The sequence below is a fragment of the Panthera onca genome, chromosome F1 (genome assembly GCF_046562875.1).
Source record: "Panthera onca isolate mPanOnc1 chromosome F1, mPanOnc1 haplotype 2, whole genome shotgun sequence".
In the NCBI taxonomy this organism is placed as follows: Eukaryota; Metazoa; Chordata; class Mammalia; order Carnivora; family Felidae; genus Panthera; species Panthera onca.
The window spans coordinates 26,058,297-26,085,052 of NC_138355.1; the positions used below are offsets into that span (position 1 = coordinate 26,058,297).

Sequence of the window (26,756 nt, forward strand, 5' to 3'; positions counted from 1 at the left end):
TTGGAGGGGAGGGAAAAGAATAGCCAACTGAATCTTAAGAATACAGAACTATGAAAAATTCCTGGGTCAAAAGGGTGCTCCAAATGGAACCATACTTAGTGAAAACATACAACTTAGATTATTTTTAAAAGGAAATAGGTCTTGAATAATTGCAGTCCCTTCCAAAAAGGAAATCTTAAATTAAGGGGAAAAGATTCTAATAGTGTAAACGAGTCTGGCTCAGAAAGAAAACTGAACAACATATCCAAGACTCTGTCCATAAAAGTAAAGACGTTACATCTTTAATATTAAAGAAATAGGCTATAAAAAAAGTTCATTCTCAGACTTGGTTTTAGTAAAAGCTCATTTGTGCTCCTTTGTGGGTGCATAATAAAGTTCCATGGGTTTGTTCACTTTCCAGTATTTCTCACTGACCAATTCCAAAGAAAAAGAGCCATTTAATACCTAAAAGAGAAAAAGAAAGAATTAGAAACTGCTTAAAGCACAGTAGTGAGATGTACCAAACATAAAAGCCCTTTTTTTTTTAATCTTAGGATAAAACTTCTTGTCACGTATACTATTCATGAAAGAACAACCAAAAGATATCAAAATGGTAACTACTACCCCATTGCAATTTCTCATCCTGTCAGGGTCTCAGGGTCCTGAACCATTTTGAGTAGGCCCCACCAAACCACCTGCCAGTCTCAGCTGGTGAATGTGCTTCCAGTTTCAATAGCTATTCTTTTAAATACTCACAGTGAACTGCCCACTGGCTGTTGCTATGTAAATGGTATACTGCTTCTCACTGGCTGTATCAAGGTTCATCTGGTTTGATTCTCCTTTGCTTCGAAGTTCTTCCAAAGCTAACCTCACAGCCAGATACTTGGATAAGTGATCAACAGTGGCATTACCTGAAGTCTTTATGTATCTGGAAAAATAAATTAAAAATTTAATTTCTACATTAATGATAAAAACATACTCAAACTATAGAATACGTTTCTAACAAGCTAAATAAAATGTTAAGTGTCTCAATTACTCACAAAATAGTATCATAAATTTATTTCTCTACTACCTAAACCTTTTTATTGAGAGGTACTGAAGAGCGGAAAGTACAAACTTACTATCTGTCTACAAGGACATGAAAGTTCTACCTACCTTATCATCCAAAAATTATATAAATGACAAATACAAACACATACAAGGAGAACTGCAGGGAGAAAAGAACATAACCCTCAACCCCAATGAGCAGAATTAGGTCATCTACAGTAGCAAGAGGAATAGTAAGAATATGAGCAAATTTCTTGTTGTCTAAGAACTGATGGATTTTCTGGTTTTTAAGACAGAGCCTAGAAGCACCAACCTTGAAAATAAATTTTTTTTAAGCATGGTATACCATTCAATCACTCATTGAACAAGTATTTGATACTTATCTGACCTCAATGACAGGCAGTGTGGGGATAAGTGGTAAAACAGCCATCTTTGCCAGCATGAATTCTAGAGCCTACTGGTAACCTTAGTATCATTTAAATAACTCTTCTTCCCTCTACCTAGAAGTGTGGATCAGAAGCACATGAGGAAGGAAGTAAATAACAATCTACACAGCCAGAATATCCAAGTGAACGCTGGCAATCAATGATATAACAAATACTGCCCTTACTTCTTATGTAAAACTACCTTTTAATTCCAAATTAAATATTATAAATTCAGATAATCTAAGGCTAACCTACACACTTACCTTGTCTGTGCACTATCATCTTTTTCCATTAGTGTAGGATGAGGCCTGAATACTAATTCAATTTCACTAGCACCATCCATTACTGGATCAATTGCCACTGTTGCATTGTTATTATCAAGCTCAAGCCCGGAATCATCAGATGTTTTGGTCCGTTTGTTACTAGGTCCTGCTTCCTGATTACTGTGTGTGGATGCATTACTACAGTGAGAACTGTCACCATTGTCTTCTGCTCCACTACCATTTTCAATCTGTTGTTTCTTGCCTCGCTGTAATCTAGTTAAGGAAAAATAAGGGGGTTGCATAAAATTTACATTTGGACCTTTTCAACATCAATTTTAAAACACGTTTACTGAACTTCAGAATTCTAAAAAAGTCTTCATAATTGAATTTGCTTCAAGTTGGATAATGGCATTTATTTCCCTCGTGTCCCAGAAAGTTCTAAAGAACCCCACTCATATATACATATTTGAATAACTCAAACAAATGTTTATATTCACTTAAGAATTTTCTTTACTTACTATCAGAATTATTGCCATTTGTATTTTGATCATTTGTTATGAGATTTTAAATCTAAAGTCATGATTCAGAAATGAAAATTTAAAAGTTGAGGGAATATATTTGTGCCCCTTTTTAGTTAGTTAGAAGTTCATAAGGAAACAAGATTTAAGATGAATGGGAAGCACTCCCTCCCTGCCAACCTCACTCGAAGTCTGCTAATATAATATAAAATTATTCTAATGAGAAAAACGAGATGGTATCTAAATGACAAGCATGGATAGAAAAGCAGTCTAACAAGCTCAAACACTAAACAACAGCAACAACAACACTAACTGGGCAAGGTGCTCTGGTTATACAACTGATTTACTCATCAAAACAACAGTCAAGGTGGTTATTATCATTTTATAGTTGAGAAAAACAAAGAAAATGAAGTTCAAAGCCCCATGGTTATAAGCTCATAAGTGCCAGAACTAGAGCTAGGATGTGATACACATCTACCACACCGCCCACCCCCAACCTGTATATGAAAGAAATACATGTTTACTGCCAGAACAAAGAAATAACAGCCCGCTGCTTGGGAAAACAGCTCAAGAACTTTCACTTTTTAAAAAACAAAACACACACGCACACACACAAAATCCTGCTTATGAAATCTATAGACCACTTTAAAATTAAGCAGGGTTCAATAATAAAGGGCAAAACTATGATTCAAGAATATATCAACAGATACAACAAAATATTTAGTCTTAAAAAGTTTAGAACTAAGCCAGTCACAATTCCACTTATATGAGGTATTTAAAGTAGCCAAATTTCATAAAAACAGAAAGTAGAATGGTGGTTGCCAAAAGCTGAGGGGAGGAGAAGGAAATGAGTTGTTTAATGGGTACAGAATTTCAGTTTTAGAAGATGAAAAGGATTCTGGAAATTGGTTATACAATAATGTGAATGTACTTACACATTACTGTGAACTGTATATTTAAAAATGGTTAAGACAGTAAATTTTATGTTATATTTTCTATCACAATTTAAAACATATTTCAAAACAAACAGGCCAAAATAATGAAACAAAAAAAACCCAGTGAAAACATAAAGACCATACCTAAACATTTCCTAAAATCTGCAACTAAAACAAAAGCAAAGTTGTTTCAGTTGACTGTAAAGTAATCTAACAGGGTTACTTGTCTTACTATATTTATTTTTACCCCACACTTCTTTCGAAAAAAGTTTGAGGTGACAGAGCTAGATTAATTTATTTCAGGCAGCATTCTTAGAATAATGTTAATATAGATTAATAGATTATATCTTGCATATATCAAATCATATCTACAATACTACATACTACTCTAATAGCATTTCAAGAACTACACCATCACACTTGAATGTCATAGGAGGAACCATAAAAGTATTTAGGAATGTGAATATTTAGCCTCTACTATTTAAAGAACTAGTAGAAGTAGTACAGAATCCAATATAAGTATTTTGACAAAGATCAAGACTGCTACACACAAGAAATTAATTTTAATTCAATATAAAGGTAGAACTTCAAAAAATTCATAATCAAAAATATTTACTGAGCAGCTCCTTTTTAAAAAATGTTTACTTATTTTTGAGACAGAGAGAGAGCGTGAGCGGGGAAGGGGCAGAGAGAGAAAGAGAGAGAGAGAAGGAGACACAGAATCTGAAGCAGGCTCCAGGCTCTGAGCTGTCAGCCCAGAGCCTGATGCGGGGCTCAAACTCATGAACCATGACTGAAGATCATGACCTGAGCCAAAGTCAGATGCTTAACTGAGTGAGCCACCCAGGTGCCCCATGAACAGCTACTTTAAGCCAACCATGGTTCTATGCACTGGAGTAATAAGAATCAATAATACTGACAGTCTCTACGCTCTAAGGGCTTATATTATTCTAGTGCAATTGGTAACACACAAATGTCAGAGAATAAGAGCTGTAGGGAAAAATCAAGAAGGGAGGGTAAAAAGGTATGGAGTGCTGAAGTAGAAGATAGGAACTTAGCAACCTGAAGAAAGTGAGAGAGAGTGCCATGTGGATTATCTGGAAAAGGGTTCTTTACAGAGCACAAAAGCCTTGAGACAAAAGCATGCTGGGGAAGTCTGAAGAACAGCAAGGAAGCTGTAAAAAGCTACGAACAAATGAAAGGAACTCTTGTCATGTCCTCACACCACTAGAAACGTTCAAGCAAAATCAAAGGACTACCTATAAAAATTTTGCAAAGGGGATTCTTTCTCCTGCTAAAAGACTAAAATGAACAACTATTAAAATCCCTCAAAGTCTTAGAAATTTATATAACTCTTTTAAAATATATGCATTCAGGGGCGCCTGGGTGGCTCAGTCGGTTGAGTGGCCGGCTTTGGCTCAGGTCATGATCTCACAGTCTGAGTTCGAGCCCCGCGTCGGGCTCTGTGCTGACCGCTCAGAGCCTGAAGCCTGTTCCAGATTCTGTGTCTCCCTCTCTCTGCCCCTCCCCCGTTCATGCTCTGTCTCTCTCTGTCTCAAAAATAAATAAACGTTAAAAAAAAAATTAAAAAAAAAATAAAATAAAATATATGCATTCAGCATTTTATTTTACTTTGTTAATCAGAGCTGTAGGCCAGTTTAATACAGTTAGAATGCAGCACATCTTCTTCAGAACGACTTCTAAAACTTTAAAAATAGCTATGCTTGAACCTCAATCAAAAATTCTGATTTACTTCGTTTGGGATGGTACCAGAGGCCCTAGAATTTTAAAACTTTCCGTGATTCTGAAGTTTAACCTAGGTAAGAAACATCAGACTGGGACAGGGCTTTATTGGCATCTCCTACTTTGGAAAATGAGGACTCCCACTGAGGCCTAAATACATGAGAAAGTATCAGAAAGGACCATGGAGGAAAGGAAGGGGGAAAAAAAACAGTTACAAACAGAGAGGGAGGGAGGCAAACCATTAAGAGACTCTTAAATACAGAGAACAAACTGAGGTTGATGGGGGGCGGGGGGTGATGGGCATTGAGGAGGGCACTTGTTGGGATGACAACTGGGTGTTGTATTTAAAGAGATGAACCACAGGAATCTACCCCAAACACCAGGAGCACACTTTACACACTGTATGTTAGCAATTTGACAATAAGTTATATTTAAAATAAAAAAAAAAAGTGTCAGGAAACAAAAATGAGGGTAAGAAAGTATCCAAATAATGCAGGGTGTTGGAAGCCATCATCATGGTCTTTTAGCCTGAAAGTGAATACAATATAGATATTAGAGACTTCAGAGCAAGGAAAACCATGATCTGACTTTCAATTTAACAGAATCACTCTGGCTGCTGTGCTGAGAATGGACTTTGTAAAGATAAGCAGGGAAAGTAGAAAGACCAATTAGGAGGCTATTTTAATACTCAAATGAAAGATGGTGGTGGCCTAGACCAATTTGGATACATTATGGAAAAAGTTAAGACTTAACTTTCAGTCTGTTCACAGACTGAAATGCACAACGTGAGAAAAAAAGAAAAGAGAAATGTTAAGGCTGACTCCCAAAGTTTTTGGCTAAAGCAAGTGGAATGACAAGGTTGCCATCAACTGAAATGATCAAGAATGAAGAAAAGTAGGGGGTATGAATAAAAAGTTCAGTATGGGGGGCCTCGGTGGCTCAGTCAGTTAAGCGTCCAACTCTTGATTTTCGCTCAGGTCATGACCTCATAGTTCATGAGTTCAAGCCCTACATGAGGGCTCTGCACTGACAGCACAAAGACTGCTTAGGACTCTCTCTCTTCCTCTCTCTCTTCCTCTCTCTCAAAATAAATAAATAAACTTTAAAAAATTAAAAGTTCAGTATTGGACATGTTAAATTTGAGTTAAGGAATAGCTAATTCATACAAAAGGAACCAGGAGATTATCGTCTCCCAGAAGCCAGGTGAAGAAAACTATTCAAAAGGAAATTTACTGTGTCAAATACTGTTAAATAAGATGGAAAAATGAGGTCTGAGAATCAGCAATTAGATTTTGCAATGTGGAGGTCACTGGAAAATTTGATGAGGGGATACGGGGGTAGGGGAGGGTGTGATAAAAGTCTGACTACAGGGGGTTCAGAATAGAATGCGAGAAGAACTGGAGACCATGAACACAGACAACTTTTTAAGCAGTTGTGCTATAGAAATAAGAGGAGAAAAGGAATGGTAAGTGGAGGGAGAAGTGGATACAAGAGAGAATAGAATGGAATACCCTATTACAAATGAAAGTGTATATTACATGGAAAGGTAACCATGCAGAACCACTATTTACAATTGTATTTTATCTTTTCCAAAGTGGAGGCTGTTAAGTAAATTCAATATTTTAATAAAAGTATTCAGAAAAACGGCCACCATCTCTGGCTTCCTTTTCCATATACCTGTTCATGGCCTGTATCTTCAGTCCTTCCTCAATGCTGTGACTGAGTGCTTGCTGGTTATTGTGCTTGTTGATCCTGGCTAATACCCTCTCTTGATGAGCTTCATACTCATCACGACTTGGATAAATTTTGCTGATGAGTGCATCAAAGTTTGGGTCTGGCCTTAGTGATCTTTTAGAAACTAGCTTTTTCCGACAGGTAGGGCATTCTTTATTGCTAAATAAAAAGAGGGGAAAGAAAATGTAAGCAATGTCAGTATCTTTGGGCTAACGACAAAAATATCCAATTTCTGGATAGTTATGTTTATCCCAATACCTTTATTAAGTCACAGAAATTTAACCTGAATTTCTTTGCGGGTAAGCAAGATTTTGGAAACTTGAGACATTCAACAGAACTTGTTAACAAAGAAAAATGTGAATACTCCCCAATGATAATTTATATACAATCATCTTAGAAATAAAAATCTATTTCTTGTTAATATAAATTCCCCGATATCCATGCCACAAGGAAAAGCTACCCACTAATACATATTAATTTATGTATCAATCCTTTTATTAAAATAGCATTCATAAGGATATTATTTTATATAATTCAAAAGTAGAAAAACCATGGTTTCATGCTTTGTAATTTCCTCAAAACAAATACTCATGCTTTTATAAAGCTTTTAAAATTGTGTAAAATCAACTGTTTCAAAACAAAGATTCTCCAAAAATTAAAACTTAGACTTTAGAAGAATTTCTAGTTCTCAAATGAATACCTATTAGAGAATGTATTTCTCAATACCCATAAAGCACCATCCTGGTATAATTTAAGTACCTAGTATAACTCATTTCAACGTACCCACTTCTGAGGGCTGTGATAATGCAGTCTGCACAAAAACGATGTAAACACTCCTTTGTAGTCATGGTGTTCTTCAACATATCCAAACAAATTGGGCACATTAATTCACTGTGTAGACTTCGGGGTGAAACCACAATTTCCAAGCCATCTGTTATTGCCTCCTGTAGAAGAGTCACTTTAAAATTAAATGCTACCTATTTTATTATGGACAAGTTCAAACATGCAAAAGCACTAAATATGACCAAAATGAACATTTATATACCCATGACCCGGCTACCACCACTGTCAACTCACAGCCAACCTTGTTTTACCATAATTTCCCCCCAAATCCCCTCAACCCCCCACCACTGTTATAATATCAATGCTCTTATTTTAATGGCTAAAAATAATATATTAATGTGTTTAAAAGATAAGTAATGGTAAATCATCTTGGCCTAACAAAAAAAGCATTGAATTTGGAATCAGATGCCTTCGGTTCCAGTTCTAGACCTATTAATGTGACTCTAAATAATAATTTAACATTGTTTTGTTACCTGCAAAATGAGGAAGCTAAGGCTAAATAAAATTTAATCCTTCTATCTTCACAAATTGCACCATTCTGTTAACAAACTACATTATTTCACACCATCCATTAAAAGATTTTAAGATTCCAATACAAACATTCTCTAATTTATATACATGTTCACAGTAATGTGTAAGTACATTCACATTATTATATAACCAATTTCCAGAATCCTTTTCATCTTCTAAAACTGAAATTCTGTACCCATTAAACAACTCATTTCCTTCTCCTCCCCTCAGCTTTTGGCAACCACCATTCTACTTTCTGTTTTTATGAAATTTGGCTACTTTAAATACCTCATATAAGTGGAATTGTGACTAGCTTAGTTCTAAACTTTTTAAGACTAAATATTTTGTTGTATCTGTTGATATATTCTTGAATCATAGTTTTGCCCTTTATTATTGAACCCTGCTTAATTTTAAAGTGGTCTATAGATTTTATTTTATTTTATTTATTTATTTTTTTTTTTTGAGACAGAGAGAGACAGAGCATGAACAGGGGAGGGGCAGAGAGAGAGGGAGACACAGAATCTGAAACAGGCTCCAGGCTCTGAGCGGTCAGCACAGAGCCCGACGCGGGGCTCGAACTCACGGACCGTGAGATCATGACCTGAGCCGAAGTCGGACGCTTAACCGACCAAGCCACCCAGGCGCCCCAAGTGGTCTATAGATGTTAAAATCACTTCTTGAGGGGCACCTGGGTGGCTCAGTCAGTTAAGCATCCAACTTCGGCTCAGGTCATGATCTCACAGTTCATGAGTTGGAGCTGTGCGTCAGGCTCTGTGCTGACAGCTCAGAGCCTGGAGCCTGCTTCAGATTCTGTGTCTCCCTCTCTCTCTGCCCCTCCCCTGCTCATGCTCTTTCTCTCAAAAATAAATAAACATTAAAAAAAAATTTTAAGTCACTTCTTGAACCTTAAGTCTTGATCCATAAAAGTAGTTTTATACAAAGTGCTCAGGTTCTCAGGTTAATCTACAAACTAATTTAATCCATAGTACCGGTACTAGTATTTCTAACTGTCACGTGTAAAAATGTTCCAATGCAAAAATGCATTTGGAGGTCCAATGTAGAATTCCAGAACACATCTCCCAGCTGCAGAGACATCAGTGACTTCTTTCTTCATCACCACCACCACTACCCACCCTTCCCACAAGGTGGCACTGAGTACAAATTTACCTAGCTCTAAAGTCACAACCAGGCACTCCTATGGACTGAGGAAAGATATCCAGTAGGTGGCTACTGAAGAGGAAGGTCAGAAAGAAATAAAGAGCTTTCTATGTTATTGACACTTTGTTTCCACTAGTTCTCCATACATATGTTTTCTCTACAGGGCCAAAGAATGATGACCCTACAAGGAAAAACAAAAACTACAGATATTGTCCATAAAGGACTCAAGTAAAATGCATTTACAGTAACTACCACTATTTTTGAGTGTCTTAGTATGTTTCAACCTCTCTATAGCACTTTCAGTATTTTCTTTTACTTAATTTAATACACACACAAACTTCTGATGAAGAAACATCACTCCAAGTATGCTGACTCAGCTAGTAACCAAGTTTGTCCTCTTCCTCCTTAGAACTTGCCTAGTAAAATCCCAGCCCTGTACTCAACCACCCATGTTCTCCATGTCTGTACCAGTGCAGGTGTGTAGCACTGTGGGAGAAAAGGGGGGAATCATACAACCAGACTAGTATCACTAAATTTCACGTTTCAAATGGGTGTTCAACACAGCTCAGCAATTCTCTCGTAACAAACTTGTTTTTTCTATGTGATCTTATACCTTTTCTTCTATCTGCAGAACTTCCTACACCTGAACACTGAAAAGCTTATCTTACCTCAAATTTCATTGAGAGCTCTCTCATTTTCTCTCTGTGACATCTTTCTTTTTAAATTATTTTTAATGTTTATTTATTTTGAGAGAGAGAGAGAGAGAGAGAGAGAATGAATGAATGAATGAATGAACAAACGAATGAACGAGCATGGGAGGGGCAGAGAGAGACAAAGAATCCGAAGCATGCTCTAGGCTCTGAGCTGTCAGCACACAGCCCAATGCGGGGCTCAAACTCAAGAACTGTGAGATCACGACCTGAGCTGAAGTCAGAGGCTTAACTGACTGAGCCACCCAAGCACTCCTCTATGACATCTTTTTAAATCATCATCATCTTTCTTGCTAAAAGGAGAAAACATGCCTCTTTCTATCAAAGGGACATTCCTTCCTACCTTTTCAAGTATATTCTTTTGATTATTTTATTTGCTCTCAGGCTTCAGTATGAGAAGCTCTCAGGCTTCCACTAAACCAGCCTAGAGTAGCATCTGCATGGGGTTACTATCTATAGTGAAATATGAATGATACACCTTAGAGCAGTGTGGAGCCAGGGCGGCAGGGGGGATATCATTGGTACACCTCTATCTCCCATCTTACAAACAAAACAAAATTTTAAACTTCCCAGTTCCATGTTCCCCTCCAGTGTTTACTCCACTTCTTTGCTTCTCTGCACAGCCAAACTTCTCTGAAAAATTGTCTATATATTTTCACTTTTTTCCCCTTCAACACAGTACAATCTATTTAAGTGAACTTACTCCTGTCAAGGTCATGAAGTATACATTGCCACATTCAAAGTACACTTTTGTAATCCTCATTTTACCCATCCTCTAGGTAGTACTGAACACAGTAGCTACATCCTCCTTCTTGACACAACTCCTCTTAGATTTTGATCCCCTATTTTTCTCCTATTTTTCTTTACTTTGGCTGTGTCTTTCAGTTTCCGTTGCTGGCTTCTTGTCCATTACTTCATTTCTAAATGTTGAATCTCCCCTGGATGAAGTTCTGGGGCCCTTCTGATCATCTCTCTCCAGGTTTCCAGATTATCTTATCCATTCTCACTGCTTAAAATTTGCTGACCACACCCGAAATCTTACAGTTAGGCCAGACTCCTAGTTAGCATCTATGCCTGCCTGACTTACAGGCATTTCAAAATGAGTTCAATTTTAAGTATGTTTATCTCCTTCAAACCTGGAACCCCCCCAGTCTTTCCCCTATTTACCTTTTTTTAAAAAGATTTTATTTTTAAGTAATCTCTACACCCAACATGGCGCTCGAACCCACAACCTAGAGATCAAGAGTCACACGCTCTACTGACTGAGCCAGCCAGGTGCCCCCCATCTTCACCTCCTTGATCTCCCTTAATGCCCCCTCCCATGATTATCTGTTACCTCACTGAGGACTTTCCCCATTTACACAACTTCTAAAATGTACAATTCTATGGATATTTGTTTAATGTCTATAAACTCCATAAGCTGGTGCCACAACTATTTTATTCACCACTTCACCTAGTGCCTAGCTTATTAGGACCTGGTACAGACTATGCACTTGAATTATTTGTTTAATCAATGAATGAAGTGTAAACCAAACATACCCAAGTCAGCTGCTTGCATATAAATTCATTATTACCGTTATGTTAAGTATTCATTTTCTAAAAATGTATACCAGTTTACAGATGTGTCATATTTCCCCCTAGTTACCTTAGTCTACATTACCTGAGGTGTTCGTTGTAATTCATATAAACTGAGTTCCCATGTTTTGCTTAATGGTTGAGTTCCGTTTGTCTGCACAGCCTGAGACATTGCTAGGAATAAAAAGGAAAGAAAAACAATTTCAGTATCTGAAGGGGAAGTAAATCTCAAAACTGATTTTTTGGAATTGTGAATCCTAAGAACAATCAAAATAGAAATTACACACTGGCTCCTCAAAAATTAAAAAGAAGAAAAGCTCAAGAATCTTTTCATTTAAAAATACAAGCTACTTGAGAGCAAGAGACTACACTGAACTCTAAATACTCTACAGGTGGCATAAAAAGCTTAAAATTATTACTGAATGTACAGAAAACTCTCTTAATCCTAAACAATAACTAAGTTTCTAAACATTTAGTTCTATGATTTAGAACTGAATAAAGAAAATGTAATAGTCTTCAGCATGGTCAATTCTTGCCCGACACAGCAAAATCTACTTTATAGTACTTTAAACTCGTGCTCATTCTGCCTCTACTTTCACAGTTCCACTCATGAAAAATCCTCTACCTGATATAGTAAGTCAGCTTATAATGTTCAGAAAGCTCTTCCTAACGCTGAGCCTTAAAATGCTACCTATTCATTCTATAGCTGCCCTCTGGAGACACAATGATTAAGACTAATAATTTTTCTACATGACAGCCTTTCAAATATTTGGGTACTGTTATCATATCCCACCTGATTTTTCTTTCCTTTTGGCTAAATATTCTAGTTCCTCCTACTGCTCACCATTTGCATTATTTCAAGGTCTCCTCACCACCTTGACATTAATTCTGCCTCTCTCCTCTGGTTACGAATAAACTTAACGTTAAGGCCAATTTCTGTGCTTGTCTTTGAGTAGGGGAATGGGATCTAGGATACATCTGAGGAAGATGGTCTTAGAAAACTAACTCCTCTCCAAAACAGGCAAAAGAAGGGGCTCCAGGCATTAACATTTTTAGTAGGTATCTATTATTAGCCAACCTGAACTGCTCTACGTCCTTGCCTCAGAATTCACAGCCTAAAAAGGAAATCATGTAAATAAGTAAACTACAATCTGACAAGATAAATTCTAAGCAGCAGAATCAAAAAAACAATATGGAATTTCAGAAAAGAATCAAGGAATTTGAGGAGTAAGGGAAGGCTTCAGCAGAGATGGAGTAAGCTTTAAAAAATAAGAGATTACTACACCAAGATGGGAATAGAAAAGAAAGAGGGTTCCGGACAAAATAGAACACCATGTATGAAGACAGGCATGAAAACAGAATACGCCTGTACTCAGGAGCTACTGGAAGTTTCAAATGAGTGATGCAATCAAATAGTTTCACAGAAACTCAAGTAATAGTTGCAGAAGGTAGAGGAACAAAGAGCAATTAGCAGTAAGAAAAGTGAGGACGCTGTTTCAAAAACCTGGTTAACTATCTGAACCAAAGCAGTTAAGCATGGACATAGAGACAAAATTAGATGGACTTAGTGATACATTCGACATTGATGTAAGAGAGGATCCAATATGACTTTGGGAAAACAACTATCCTTTAAGGAGATGGAGAACACAGAAGGAATGTGTGGATGCCTGCGTGGCTCAGTCAGTCAAGTGACTCTTGATTTCGGCTCAGGTCATGATCTCCTGGTTTGTGAGTTCAAGCTCTGCGTTGCAGACCTTGCTTGGGATTCTCTCTCCCTCTCAATTTTAATAAATAAAGTTTATTAAAGCAAATAAATTTCAATAAATAAAACTTACTAAAATAAATAAATTTTAATAAATAAAATTAAAAGAAAAAAGAAGAGAACAAGATAAGTGGAATGGCTACAAATACTGAGTTGCAGTTATTTATGGCTCACTGAGGAAGAGTGGTTCATTAGACAGAAAAATCCCACACCTGCTTGAAGACATTGGCATGCAGACAATGAAGGACATGACCTATTTGTATCCAGGAAGCTGAACTTCCCACTTCCAGCAAATACCATTTAAACAGCTATCAAGAACTCACCCAATCGGCAATTAGCTCCACTTTGCTTTAAGAAGCAAAAGCACTTAATCGAAATTTAAACTATATTTAACCACTAAAATTCTACATACCTGTCTCTTTTTAACAAAAAACCACACTCCACATGAAGTTTCTCCCTTGCCCAAGCAAAAATTTGAAATAAATTATGTTCAAACCTCTCATATGAGCAAGCTGTGACTTTTGTTTACTATTTCAAGGCTGCCCACTCAGTCTACCTCCAGTATTCTCACTTATTTTATTTACCAGAATTGGTGGGCTCCCAAACAAGCAAACGTTCCTTGAGCCTTTTGTTTCCTTGTAGATATATGTGCCATTATCTCTACCATAAATCCTACTACAACATAATGAATGTCTCAGAAAACTAAAATTACTCAGGAGGAATTTCTAAGAATTCCAAATCCTAATCCCATCTCCCAACCTGTAACTGCTAACCTAGGGCCAAAGCTCTCCCAGCAAATTAACGGGAACCATCAAAAAAAATAAAAGCCTTCTGCTGAAAGCTCAGTTGTAGAGATAGCAGTTCTCCTCCATATAACCAAATTGTATCTGATTTAGATGTTTGTATTTCTTTGGCAAGCAAGATAAAGGAAGTAATTCACAAGTTAGTTGTAGTTGCAGAATTTCCTGGTATTTGGAAAAACTAGGATCTCCATGGCCTTGAAAAGTTTTCCAGTCTCTCTGTGTATATCTATCTGTATCACACAGCATATGTTCTCTCTGGTATCTAGGGTCTTAAATGCTACCGCAGGGATGCTATCTTACCAGATAATGCAGCAAGTAAACCTGAGACCAAAAAAAGGATACAATCGTGCTGATCATCAAAACCACCATCTCAATTCTTAAGAACTTATCAGCGCTGTAGATCTGAGTTATATTTAGTGGCCTCTCCTGTCACCTGGCCAAGAAGGGCCAACAGGGATCTAAGAATTAAAAATTCCATTTTCGGGGGCCTCGAGATACAATTGACACACACAGAGAGGAAGCATATACATATACATGGTCTGAAGGACACGATCCATATGTATAACAGGAAGCTCAAATCTCCACTTTTGGCAGTCACTGAACGGATAAGCTCTAGAGAATTAGCTCCTCTTGCTTTAAGGTCAATATACTGTGTCATTTAAATTTAATCTAAAGTCTCTACCCTTCCCCCAAAACACATATAACCCTTCTTTTACTTTCATTTGGTGAGAAGCTGCATTTTTGTCTTGATGTTCTCCCTTGCCCAAGCCAAGAATATGAAATATACTTAGTTTTTGTTTTTCAGATGAGAATGAATTGTGATTTTAATGAACATTATTTGGGAATTATCTATGTTCAGATACTACTAATACATAGAGTAAATAAGAATGGATCACCTAGGAATAATTATAAACTGGAAAGACAGAGCACAGAGATTAATCCAGTGAAGATGAGAAACGAGGTGTCAGAAAAAATAACCTTAGAGATTCTTTCCAGTAACAGGAATGTGCTACCTAGACTACTGCCTGATGATCCTTGCAGGACAACAGAAAAAGATCTAGGTCTACCTGGCCCAACCCCCAATTATCACACCTAAATTATACTTCTGAATAAGAGATTCCCCAACAGAAATGTTTCCTGCACAAAGTAGGCTCTCACTTTTGTGAAGAGAATATACAAATGAAAAGTTATTATTAGCTACGACAAGATAACTTGGCAAAAACAGAAACTCAATCTGATAAAAGACCTAGTTACAGGCAGATTTTGAAAGCCTGCAGCATCACTAACCAATGGGGAAGAAATATCAACACAATATTTAGATGTTCTTTTAGAGACTACAAATACCTGGCACTTCCATGCTGACTTTGCACATGTTCACATTTATGGCAGGCAGATCATGCAATCCTTTCACAGAGGCTCAATGTGGTTTCAAAAGCTTTTAAACACAGCACCTTCAAGAGTGACTACCCACAAAGAGCAGAATATGCAAAAGATGAAAAATTCCTGTGCATCTACACAGAAAGATTTAGTAAGTTTTTATTTTTTACAACAAGAAAAAGGTTAGACTTCCAGTTTCCAGTTCCACATGTTAGTCACCACTTTGCCCTAGCAAGTAAAAAATTGAAAAGACTAAAAAAATCATCTTTTCTTGGACCCATAGCAAGGGGAGGACGCAAGGTAAACCACAGTCCCCAAGACTGAAAAGACAGAGTATATAGGAAATCTCAGCTTACCAGAGCAACTCGGGAGTGGAAACTCCAACAGGATCCAGTGTCAGAAAGGTAAATCTGAATTACAATTAAATTGCTAGAGACTCAGTGCAGCTAAGTCTGATAGTTGAAAACTCCAGGCAGACCCAGTCATAGAGGTAGCTCCAAAATATGAAATTTACCTCCAGAAGCTTCACCAGATTCCCACAGTAAACAGTAAAAATCCCTTTATGCTTGCCAGAGAAGTCTGTTCTTAACAAGGCCCGCCCTCAGGGAAAACGAGTTATTCAGAACCTACCATGCTAGGATATTATCAGAACCTGACTGATTGGGAAGGACAATACCCAATCCCAGCCCATTCTAGGCATCCTGTCCCACCTGAGGGAAGAGGAAATAAACTGAGAACTAGTGGTAAAGTTCACAGTCCAAAGTATTAGTCTCACTAAAAGACTGAGACTACAAGACTGTAAAGCCCTTCATCTCCCTCTACATCTCACCACCACATAACTGAAGGCCTATTTACAGCAGTTCCTTGTACCCAGTACACCATGTCTGACTATCTAGAAAAAAATTCTAAGTCATACCAAAAGGCAAAAAACACAATTTGAAGAGACAAAGCAAGCATAAGAACCAGACATGGCAAAACAGTACTGGAATTATCACATCAGGAATGTAAAACTACTATGATTACTACATGAAGGGCTCTTAATGAGTAAAATAGATAGCATACAAGAACATATGGGCAATGTAAACAGAGAGATGGAAATCCTAAGGAAAAAAACCAGTAAGAAATGCTAGAGATCAAAACACTGTTATAGACATGAAGAACGTTTTTGATGGGCTTATTGGTAGCCTGGATATGCCTCCAGCAAGAACTCTGAGCTAGAGGATGACAGATCAATAGAATCCTCAAAGACTGAAAAAGAACAAAGAAAAAACAACAACAACAAAATCCCAGAAGAGAATATCCAAGGACTGTGGGTTAACTTCAAAAGATGTGATATACATGTAAAGGGAATATCAGGAGGAGAAAAAAGAAAGAAAGGAATAGAAGAAATAATTGAAACAATAATGACTGAGAATTTCCCCAAATTAATGTCAGACACAAAATCACAGATCCAGGAAGCTCAGAGAACACCAAGCAGAATAAATGCCAAAAGAACTACACCATGACATATCATTTTCATACTACAGAAATTCAAAGATAAAGAAAAAAATTCCTGAAAGAAGCCAATGGAAATGGTTACTTACTAAAGTAAAAAAAAAAAAAAAAAAAAAAGAACAAAGTACGTCCTGCGCTTTAGACTTGTGTTGCATTACAGTTGCTTACATCTCTGCTCCATTGACTTAATATATCTTAATACTTTCTCCTACACCTAGAAATGAACCCGCTTTTTAATAGAAGTTAAATAAGTGAAGATGTTTAGAAAGGAAAAAATGAATCTTAAATGATATATAACAGTAAAGAATTACTGCTTACTAAAGCTGATCTTACATGATTTAACCAGGCATCTTCAAATTGGAGTATGTATATATACTCCTGACCTATACAAAAGCTTTCCAGGGGGCTATACAGGGCTAGGATAGTTTTCAAATAATTTTAATTTACAGATTATCAATTCTCCTTAAGTATTTCTACCCAAATTCATCTAACTAAGAACAGGACTATGTATCTGCGTAGGTCTCTCTCCCTGCCCTAATCCTTTCATAAGATTACAAATCATTCATTCACTCATTCAAATATTGATTTATCTATTGCACCTCATGCACTGTACAAGCTGCTATGAATACCAACAATAAGCAGAACAAACATGCATAAAATAAGTTAATAATTCTTAAGTGCTATATAAAAGATTCAAAAAAGGATCCTGGGCTTTTCAAGATGGGGGATCGAGGAAGGACTTTCAAAAGAATAGACATGCTGTCCTGCTTCCGATTCTGTGTCTCCCTCTCTCTCTGCCCCTTCCCTGCTCATGCTCTGTCTCTCTCTGTCTCAAAAATAAATAAAAACATTAAGGAAAAAAAAAATTAAAAAAAAAAAGAATAGACATGCTGGAAAAAAAAAGAAAGGTCAACGTGGCTGGTAAAGAGGAAAACAAGAAGAGGTTACAGAGCTAAAGAGAGGTGACCTTCTCAAGAATCAAATGAGATTAAGAATTTATGGGATATATGAGTAAAACATTCCTCAGAAATATTTATGATCTTCAATTTTAAGTAATAAAACCATAAAAACTGAAAAAAAGCATTAGAAATTAGAATATAAAATTAGAAAAAGGAAAAGTAATTATAAAAGCATAAAGCAAATCGAAAGAACACTTAAAAAATAAAAAATAATGGGACTTGTTCATGAAGCAAAATTTAATTAGCTTTGATAAAGATAATGCTATAAATTTCCCACAAAACCAAAAGGAAAAAAAGAAAATGCACATACAAGTAAGTATACTTTTAAAATTAGACTATATTCTACTTTATATCAAATAAATTGAACTACTCCTAATTAAGTCTTCTAATATGTCAGAAATAGATGGAAATACTTTTTTTAACTTAATTTGTTTTTAATTTACATCCAAATTAGTTAGCATGTAGTGCAACTATGATTTCAGGAGTAGATTCCTTAATGCCCCTTACCCATTTAGCCCATCCCCCCTCCCACACCTCCTCCAGTAACCCTGTTTGTTCTCCATATTTATGAGTCTCTTATGCTTTGTCCCCTTGCCCGTTTTTATATTATTTTTGTTTCTCTTCCCTTATGTTCGTCTGTTTTGTCTCTTAAAGTCCTCATATAAGTGAAGTCACATGATATTTATCTTTCTCTAATTTCACTTAGCATAATACCCTCTAGTTCCATTCATGTAGTTGCAAATGGCAAGATTTCATTCTTTTTGATTGCCGAGTAATGCTCCATTATATATATATATCACATCTTCTTTATCCGTTCATCCATCGATGGACATGTGGGCTCTTTCCATACTTTGGCTGTTGTTGATAGTGCTGCTATAAACATTGGGGTGCATGTGTCCCTTCGAAACAGCACACCTGTATCACTTGGATAAATACCTAGTAGTGCAATTGCTGGGTCGTAGGGTAGTTCTATTTTTAATTTTTTGAGGAACCTCCATACTGTTTTCCAGAGTGGCTGCACCAGCTTGCATTCCCAGGAAACATTCTTTTTTTTTGAGAGAGAGAGAGTGTGAGCAGGGAGAGGCAGAGAGAGAGACAGCCAGAGAATTCCAAGCAGACTCCGTACTGTCAGCACAGAGCCCAATGGGGGCTCAAACCCATGAACCCTGAGATCATAACATGAGCTGAAATCAAGAGTCCAAAACTGAATCAACTGAGCCACCCAGGTGCCCCTGAAATAGATGAAAACACTCTTAACTTGATGAAGATATATATACCAGAAGCCCCAAGGTTAAAACTTTTGAAGATTCCTATTTTAAAAGTCAGGAAAAAAAAACAAGACTGCATTTCTGCTGGAAGTCCTCCATATGCCACTCCCCCAACACACACACAAAGAATAGGGGAGCAGGACACTGGAAAAGGAATTGACAAAAGTATCAGCTGTAGATAATATAAATACCTAGAAAATCCAGCAGAATCAAATGAAAATTTACTATATTAAAAAAAAAAAAAAAAAAAGGCAGCAACATGGTGGCTTCAATAGAGAAAAACAAGCCAAAAAAGCCATAGATTTCTATAAACCAGGAATAAACATTTAGAAATGCATTTTTTTAGTGATCTGATTTACAACCATTCACAAGAGCAACAAAAGCTACAAAATATTTAGAAGTAAATTTCATGAAATATTGACAACACGAAACTCTACAACATAACTGAAAGATATTAAAGAGAACATGAATTGGATAAACATATATGTAAACATAAATCCAATGTAATGCAATCCCAACCAAAATATCAATATATAAAATGATTCTAAGATTAACCTGAATGATGCACAAGAATACTCAGGATACTCTGAAAAAGAATCAGGGAGACATTCCTTATGTCTAATATTAAAGTTTCATGAAAAGCAACACTATGGTCTGAAGTAAAGATCAGATTAACGCATCAAAACAAAGGGTTCAAAACAGATATGTGAATTTATGTAATTTAAGATATTTTAAGTCAGAAGAATTTAAATACTTAAATTAAAAAAATTAAATCAGACATACCTAAATAAATTAAAAACTCCAAAAGGATTAAGCATTAAAAAAAAAGCGCTACAATTTCGAAGGGGCACATGTACCCCAATGTTTACAGCAGCACTATCAACAATAGCCAAAGTATGGAAAGAGCCCACATGTCCATCGATGGATGAACGGATAAAGAAGATGTGGTATATATATACAATGGAGTATTACTCGGCAATCAAAAAGAATGAAATCTTGCCATTTGCAACTATGTGGATGTAACTAGAGGGTATTATGCTAAGAGAAATTAGAGAAAGACAAATTATCTTATTACTTCACTATTATGAGGAATTTAAGACACAAAACAGATGAACGTAAGGCAAGGGAAGCAAAAATAACATAAAAACAGAGAGGGTGACAAAACGTAAGAGATTCTTAAATATAGAGAACAAACAGAGGGTTGCTGGAGAGGTTGTGAGAGGGGGGATGGGCTAAATGGGTAAGGGGCATTAAGGAATCTCCTCCTGAAATCACTGTTGTACTATATGCTAACTAACTTAGATGTAAATTTAAAAATACAATACAATACAATACAATAAAAATCTATATAAGATGAGGGTAGAATGCCTGCCTACAATTAAGATTAGGAAGGCAAGCTACTAAGACACAATACCAGAATACTTTAAAAGTAGTTCACGTTTCACCTCATAAAATTTTTAAACTTCTATACAAAAACAAGGAAAGTTATCACAAGCAAACTAAATTGATAAGCGAGAGGGAGAAAATATTTGCAACATCAATAATACAGGCAAATATCCATAACGTACACTGAATCCTCTCCCAAGACAATTTAAAAGACAACTCAATATAGGCAAAATAATTGTGCTTAACTTCACTAATAATCCCTAAACTGCAAATCAAAACACTCTTATCTACATAAGCCTTATTTCTTGCCTATGATACTGACAAATATCAAGATACTAATAATACAGTATGTGTTAAAGTATGCAGAAAACAGGAATTCTCAAATCCAGAAGTGTACAGCAGCATGGTTTTGGGGACAGAGGATTTACAGTATTTGGCCTTAGGAATGTATGCCTTGAAATGGAAACGCACACCTGTTTTTAAATTTATTATTTTCAATCAACATACAATTAAGAACTTACTGGTGATAATCATTATTTTATCCACATTCTTTAGAAGTGTTATAATAGACAAATTAGCTCGGAACTTCCATACAATATGTATTCTAACATACATAGGTTAACTCTATGTATGTTAAACTCTAAACTTAAACTCTAAACTAATCTCATTTGCTTATTCTTTTAAAAAATCAATTAAATTAATAGTTGTAAAATCAAAAGACAGTATCTGTCAAACACAGATGCCAGTGAAAGAGAACATACCAAAAGAACGGTCTCTGCTCTTTGGCCAAATCAAAATATTAACACTGTACTGTACTGGCTGAATCTTCAGAGCAGCCTGAATCTGTCAAAAATGTTTAATGCACTTAAGTTTGGCCTTATAATGGTTCTCTTAGGAAATTTATCCAACAAAAATTTTCATACAGGTATGCAATAAATATATATACAAGAATGGTGATCACAGCATTGTTTGTGACAGCAAAAAATCGTAGAAATCTATCTATCTATATATATATATATGTCAATAGGAATATGGCTAATTAGGATATAGCCAAAGCACACAGTATTATGTAGCTACACATACTGACATGGAATTCAACATATGCACACAACAAACAGTAACTTTTTAAAAAGCTGTAAGGCAAAATATAGAATATGATCCTATTTAAAAAAATCCAAACACCTAATGTAGGTTTGTGATTTTGAGTTCTGTGCACTATGTGTCAGCCATATTTGCCACCTTTCTCTTTATCAATCTTACCAAGTTCATTCTCATTTTAGGATCTTTTTTAAAATTTTTAAAAAACTTTTATTTTTTGAGAGAGAGCATAAGCTGAGGAGAGATGAAGAGAGAAGGGGACAAAGGACCCAAAGGAGGCTCTGCGCTGACAGGCTGACAGCAGTGAGCCCAAGCCTGACATGGGGCTCGAACTCAGATCATGATGTGTGGAAGACGAACGCTCAACCAACCAAGCTACCCAGGCACCCCTCATTTTAGAATCTTTTTACTAGTGCATCCCTTCCATCTGGAACAGAATGCTTTCTTCCCCTCCCCTTCAAGATTTTGCCATAGCTAGCTCCTTTACGCATTCTAACAAAATTCTAACTTTGCTGTTTTCTCATGTCTTTTTTTCTCTACAACACTCTTATAGCCTCTAAGCTCCTTGAATGCAGGGTATTTATCTACCTTATTCACCACAATACCCCCAGTACCTTGCACTGTGCCTAGCATATAGTAGTTACTCAGTAAAAATCTGAAGAACTTAACAGTGGTGATGACTGAATAAAGGAGCTCAAATGAGGCAATCTTAACATTTCACATTTTCATGACCAAACATACATTTCAAATTAACATGGGGAAAAAGTAAGACAAAAGGAGTAATTATCAGTTGGTCTATTTTCTATGTATAAAGAAAATATTTTTAATGTATCTGCATGGTTAGGGCTATTTGAGCAAACCAATCTGTCCTTCAAAAAAGAAGTGTTGAAAAATTAAATACAACTGAATTGATACGTTAGAAATTTACCTCCCTAGAAGTATGTGTTGATAGCTCAGGGGGTGTGAGACTACAGAGACATTCATGGGTTATAAATTCTGACATGTCTGATCTGTCCATACCCCTTACCCACATTCATTTACATTCCAAAGATTAAGAACCTAGGATCCTCCCCTTCTGTAACTGAGGAGGTTTTGTTTATACTGAGGAACAAAGGTTTCCCTTCCTCTTTCAGGAAGGGGGTAACACCTCTACAAGCTCCCAAATTCATATTTTTCAGGTTCCTTACCTACCAAATGAACATCCAGGTCTCAATGCATCACTCTGAGAGGGAAGAACTGGGGCAAAGGGGTTATTGCTATAATAATTAATCTATCCTTGCCCCAGAAATTGTGTTTACTTTCAGGATAATATGAATGAATATAGCCATTAAAAACTTGTCATTTGAACAAAATTTCATTCATAAAACTTATCTTGTGATTCAAGCTTTAAAAATAAATTTTTAAAAATGAATGTAAAAATTATTTTTTCAGGACAAAAATACATTAAGTCCCCAATTTAGAAACTAAAATTTCCATTCTAAGCTTTTCCACTAAAAACATACTATGCTTAACTAATGAATTTAATGAAGTGTATGAAGTATCGGAAAGTTTGTATTTATATACTAGGTTTAATGACATTATGGATTCGTCTTTTGAAGACTAGTCTAGAAACCTAACTATTAATCACAACATTGTTCCTACATAAATATTCATTTAATAGTACCTGGCAAATAACGTAGCGGACCCCTAATGTGTCATTTTTTTAAATCCCAGCCCTAATCTACAATCTTTACACTGGTTGAGGGGAGTACAACAAAATCATAATCAAATCTATTAGAGGTTATTAGATGTGGCAAAGAACAGGTTTCATGTAAAAACTGAAAACAAATACAGTTTCCCATTCAACTCTTGAGACTCCCAAGACCCTCAAATCCCGAGTGGGCCACACATTTGCTCCCAACACCATTCTCTAGCTCCCCTAGAAGGAAAAATAGATCCACTAAACCATAAATTCCTCAAGAATAAGGGCAAAGAACTTTATATTTTAGGGATGTCTTTATGTTATGGTACAACAAATGAGACAGCTAGAAAGCACGGTAAGTGATTTTTGGAACTGGATTAGCTTGCATTTGCATCCTAGTGCTGGAAGCTACTGGTTATGGATTGACACCCAAATTTCTTGTTTTTTTGTTTTTTTTTTTTTAAATCTGCAAAGCGACAAAAATTTTCAAGGTCATTGGGAAAGTTGAATAACATGTTCATATAAAGTACCTGGCATATTCCACAAATGATGGTCATAAAGTGGAAAGGGTTTAAGAGCCCCCCCCCCCCCCCGCCGCTGCCCAACATGTAAAAGATTAGGAAGAAAAATTACTTAGCCACTCCTTAACATACTAACAACTGCACATTAATCCCCTTTCAAAAAGAATAATTATTTTATTTATTTAAAAAAATTTTTTTAACATTTATTTATTTTTGAGAAGAAAGAGACAGAGGATGAGGGGGGAGGAGAGAAAGAGGGAGACACAGAATCTGAAACAGTCTCCAGGCTCTGAGCTGTCAGCACAGAGCCCGACGCGGGGCTCAGACTCACAGACCGTGAGATCATGACCTGAGCCGAAGTCAGATGCTTAACCGAATGAGCCACCCAGGTGCCCCAAGAATAATTCTTTTAGAAAGTGACAAAAAAATGTTTGGTTATGTGCCTCATGTGATTAAAAAAAAAATCAATCAGTTGGCCAATTAATCCAAGACTACTCTTTAATAAGGCCTTTTCAGTAACAAACAAGAAACTGCCAGAAAGAGATTTGTCAGTTGTCTACTGCTAGTACACTGTATGTGGCTCAATAATAAGTATAGTTCCCAGAGGCTTAAAAGAAAAAAAGAAATACTGGATAGAGACATTTCTGGTCTATATATCATTAGAAACTTGTGGTATCTTTATAAAAGGGACACAAAATGACATAAAGAAGTGCATCTTGAACAAGAGCTTTGCAGAACATTCGAAGACCTTCAAATGGATGTTTCTTGGATCATCCCTCATCCTCCTAGAACACAATCTTTGAGGGGATTAAGATAATACAGGCCAGGTACACTGGTGTCTGATCATTAAGGATACAGGGCAAAAGTGTTAAGAACCTACATGGCCTTTATCCTTTGGTCAGATTCCCAATACACCAAAATCTTAAGTGAGACCCCCCCCCCACCCCAGCACCATTCTGGGTCACAGTGAACTCGTAACTTAATTCTCAACAAGAGCCTCACATGTACATTTTCTATAGTATGGCTGAAAGAAGAATTCATATTAAATAGCAAATTGGCAGGCATAAAGGCTGATGTTGTGGTGTAAAATTTTAGGAGTCTAAACTGTACTCTTACCAAAGTATAGCTATAACAGAGCAACCACAAGGGAGCTTCCAGACTGGATAAAACAATTTTCCAAAAAAAAAAAAAAAAAAAAAGAGGGCTTTAAATACATTTTGAGCTAAAACTTCAGAGTCCTGTGCCTAGAAATATTCACCAGTTGCTTTAGTCATAAAAATTGCCTGGTCTACTAAGAACATCTGTAATAGAACTAAAGACAATATGAGTGAGCTATAAAATATACACCCCCAAAAGGAGATGAGTTTAGGTCAATGGGGTTGTTTAGAAATATCCATTTATACTTTGAAAAATGACTGCTGTAGGGGCGCCTGGGTGGCTCAGTCAGTTAAGCGTCCGATGTCAGCTCAGGGCATAATCTCACAGGTTCATGAGTTTGAGCCCCACGTCAGGCTCTGTGCTGACAGCTCAGAGCCTGGAGCCTGCTTCCTGCTTCAGACTCTGTCTCTGTCTCTCTAGCCTCCGCTCGTGCTGTCTCTCTCAAAAATGAATAAACATTAAAAAAAAAAAAAAACACAAAAAAACAGATGAAAAAATGACTGCTGTATTTGTTTCCTGTAACTCTGTAGCAAACTACCACACTCCTTCAGTTCTGGAGGCCAAAACTTTCACTGGGACAAAATTAAGGTGTTGGCAGGGCTGTGCTTCTTCCAGAGGTTTTATGGGAAACCCTGTTCCTTATTTCTTCCAGCTGGCATTCCTATGCTTGTGGCCACATTGCCTCCTCTTCTGGGTATGTTATCTCCCTCTGCCTCTCTCTTTTATGATGACATTTAGAACCCACCCAGATAATCCAGGATACTCTCTTCATATCAAGACCTTTAATTTAATGACATTTGCAAAGACTTACACACACACGTGTGCGCATGCACCCCTGCCCCAAAGTATAACATCACAGATTCCAAAGATTAGAATGTGGGCATCTTTTAGGGGCCCATTTTTCAGCCTACCATACTTGCCAAAAGTAAGCTTAACTGTATAACCAATTCCTTGCAGCCAACACTTATTTATGTCTTTATTCTATAATTGGTTTCCTTAATTTGTTTTTTAAGTTGAGAAATATATTATCAGAAAATACAACCATTATCCCATCTTCCTATGAAGCACTTTTCATTTGAGATTTGTTTCCCTAAACACTATAAAACAAAACCAAGAAACTTTTTATTTTAAAACCAAGAAATTCATCTTTTTTCTTACACGGTTATTGTCCCCTCTAAACATGCAGTAAATAAAGGTCACATCAAATTAACTCTCTCAATCTTTAGCATTTTTGTTTTCCTCTTACATTATACAATACGTAAATGAGCAAATTATTTGTTCCTTAATTAGAATACTGCTTGCTCACCAGATACAGGTGTTTGATTTTTAGAAATTTATTCAAGACTAAACAAACCAGACAGCAATAATAAATTCTGACTAAGCAACCTAATTGCCATCATAACACTGCCTGCAGTATCACCTCATAAAAACCACTTGCAGCAGTTTAATGTAAAATTACAGCTGTAAGACATTAATTTTTGCAAGCTTCTAAAGACATAACGAAAGTCTTCCTTATTGAAAAAGATGCCATTCTGCTAAACATCTGGAATACTCACCTAAATTAGTTTTGGTAACAATAATAGCATCTTTATTTAAAAACGTAATATAATAAATTCCTAATTGGATTATATCTTTTACATATTGTGGAGCACAGAGCAGGAACCTTTCAAATATGATTAACCAACTCTTCATTATCCAATCTTAAGTTTTCGAGTATTGGTAACAAACAATAAGTATTGGTAACAAATGTTTTCTAGTCTTACATAACTGAGTTATTGTTACAGGGAAAATAACTGTTTCAGGAATTTT

At 36.3% G+C, this 26,756-nt stretch overlaps 1 protein-coding gene across 5 annotated transcripts in view; it reads right to left on the reverse strand.

Moving 5' to 3' along the window:
- Positions 1 to 251: 251 nt before the first annotated feature.
- Positions 252 to 26,756, reverse strand: part of RNF2 (ring finger protein 2) — a 46,702-nt gene continuing 20,197 nt past the window's right edge. For all 5 annotated transcript variants that reach the window (XM_060643721.2, XM_060643719.2, XM_060643722.3 and 2 more), the window contains exons 2-7: positions 11,526 to 11,614; positions 7,428 to 7,588; positions 6,588 to 6,803; positions 1,715 to 1,987; positions 736 to 907; positions 252 to 444 (exon numbers count right to left, since the gene is read on the reverse strand). In XM_060643721.2, the coding sequence (XP_060499704.1) occupies positions 343 to 444; positions 736 to 907; positions 1,715 to 1,987; positions 6,588 to 6,803; positions 7,428 to 7,588; positions 11,526 to 11,612 (1,011 nt within the window). In that variant the 5' untranslated portion in view covers positions 11,613 to 11,614 and the 3' untranslated portion in view covers positions 252 to 342. The remainder of the gene's footprint in view (positions 445 to 735; positions 908 to 1,714; positions 1,988 to 6,587; positions 6,804 to 7,427; positions 7,589 to 11,525; positions 11,615 to 26,756) is intronic.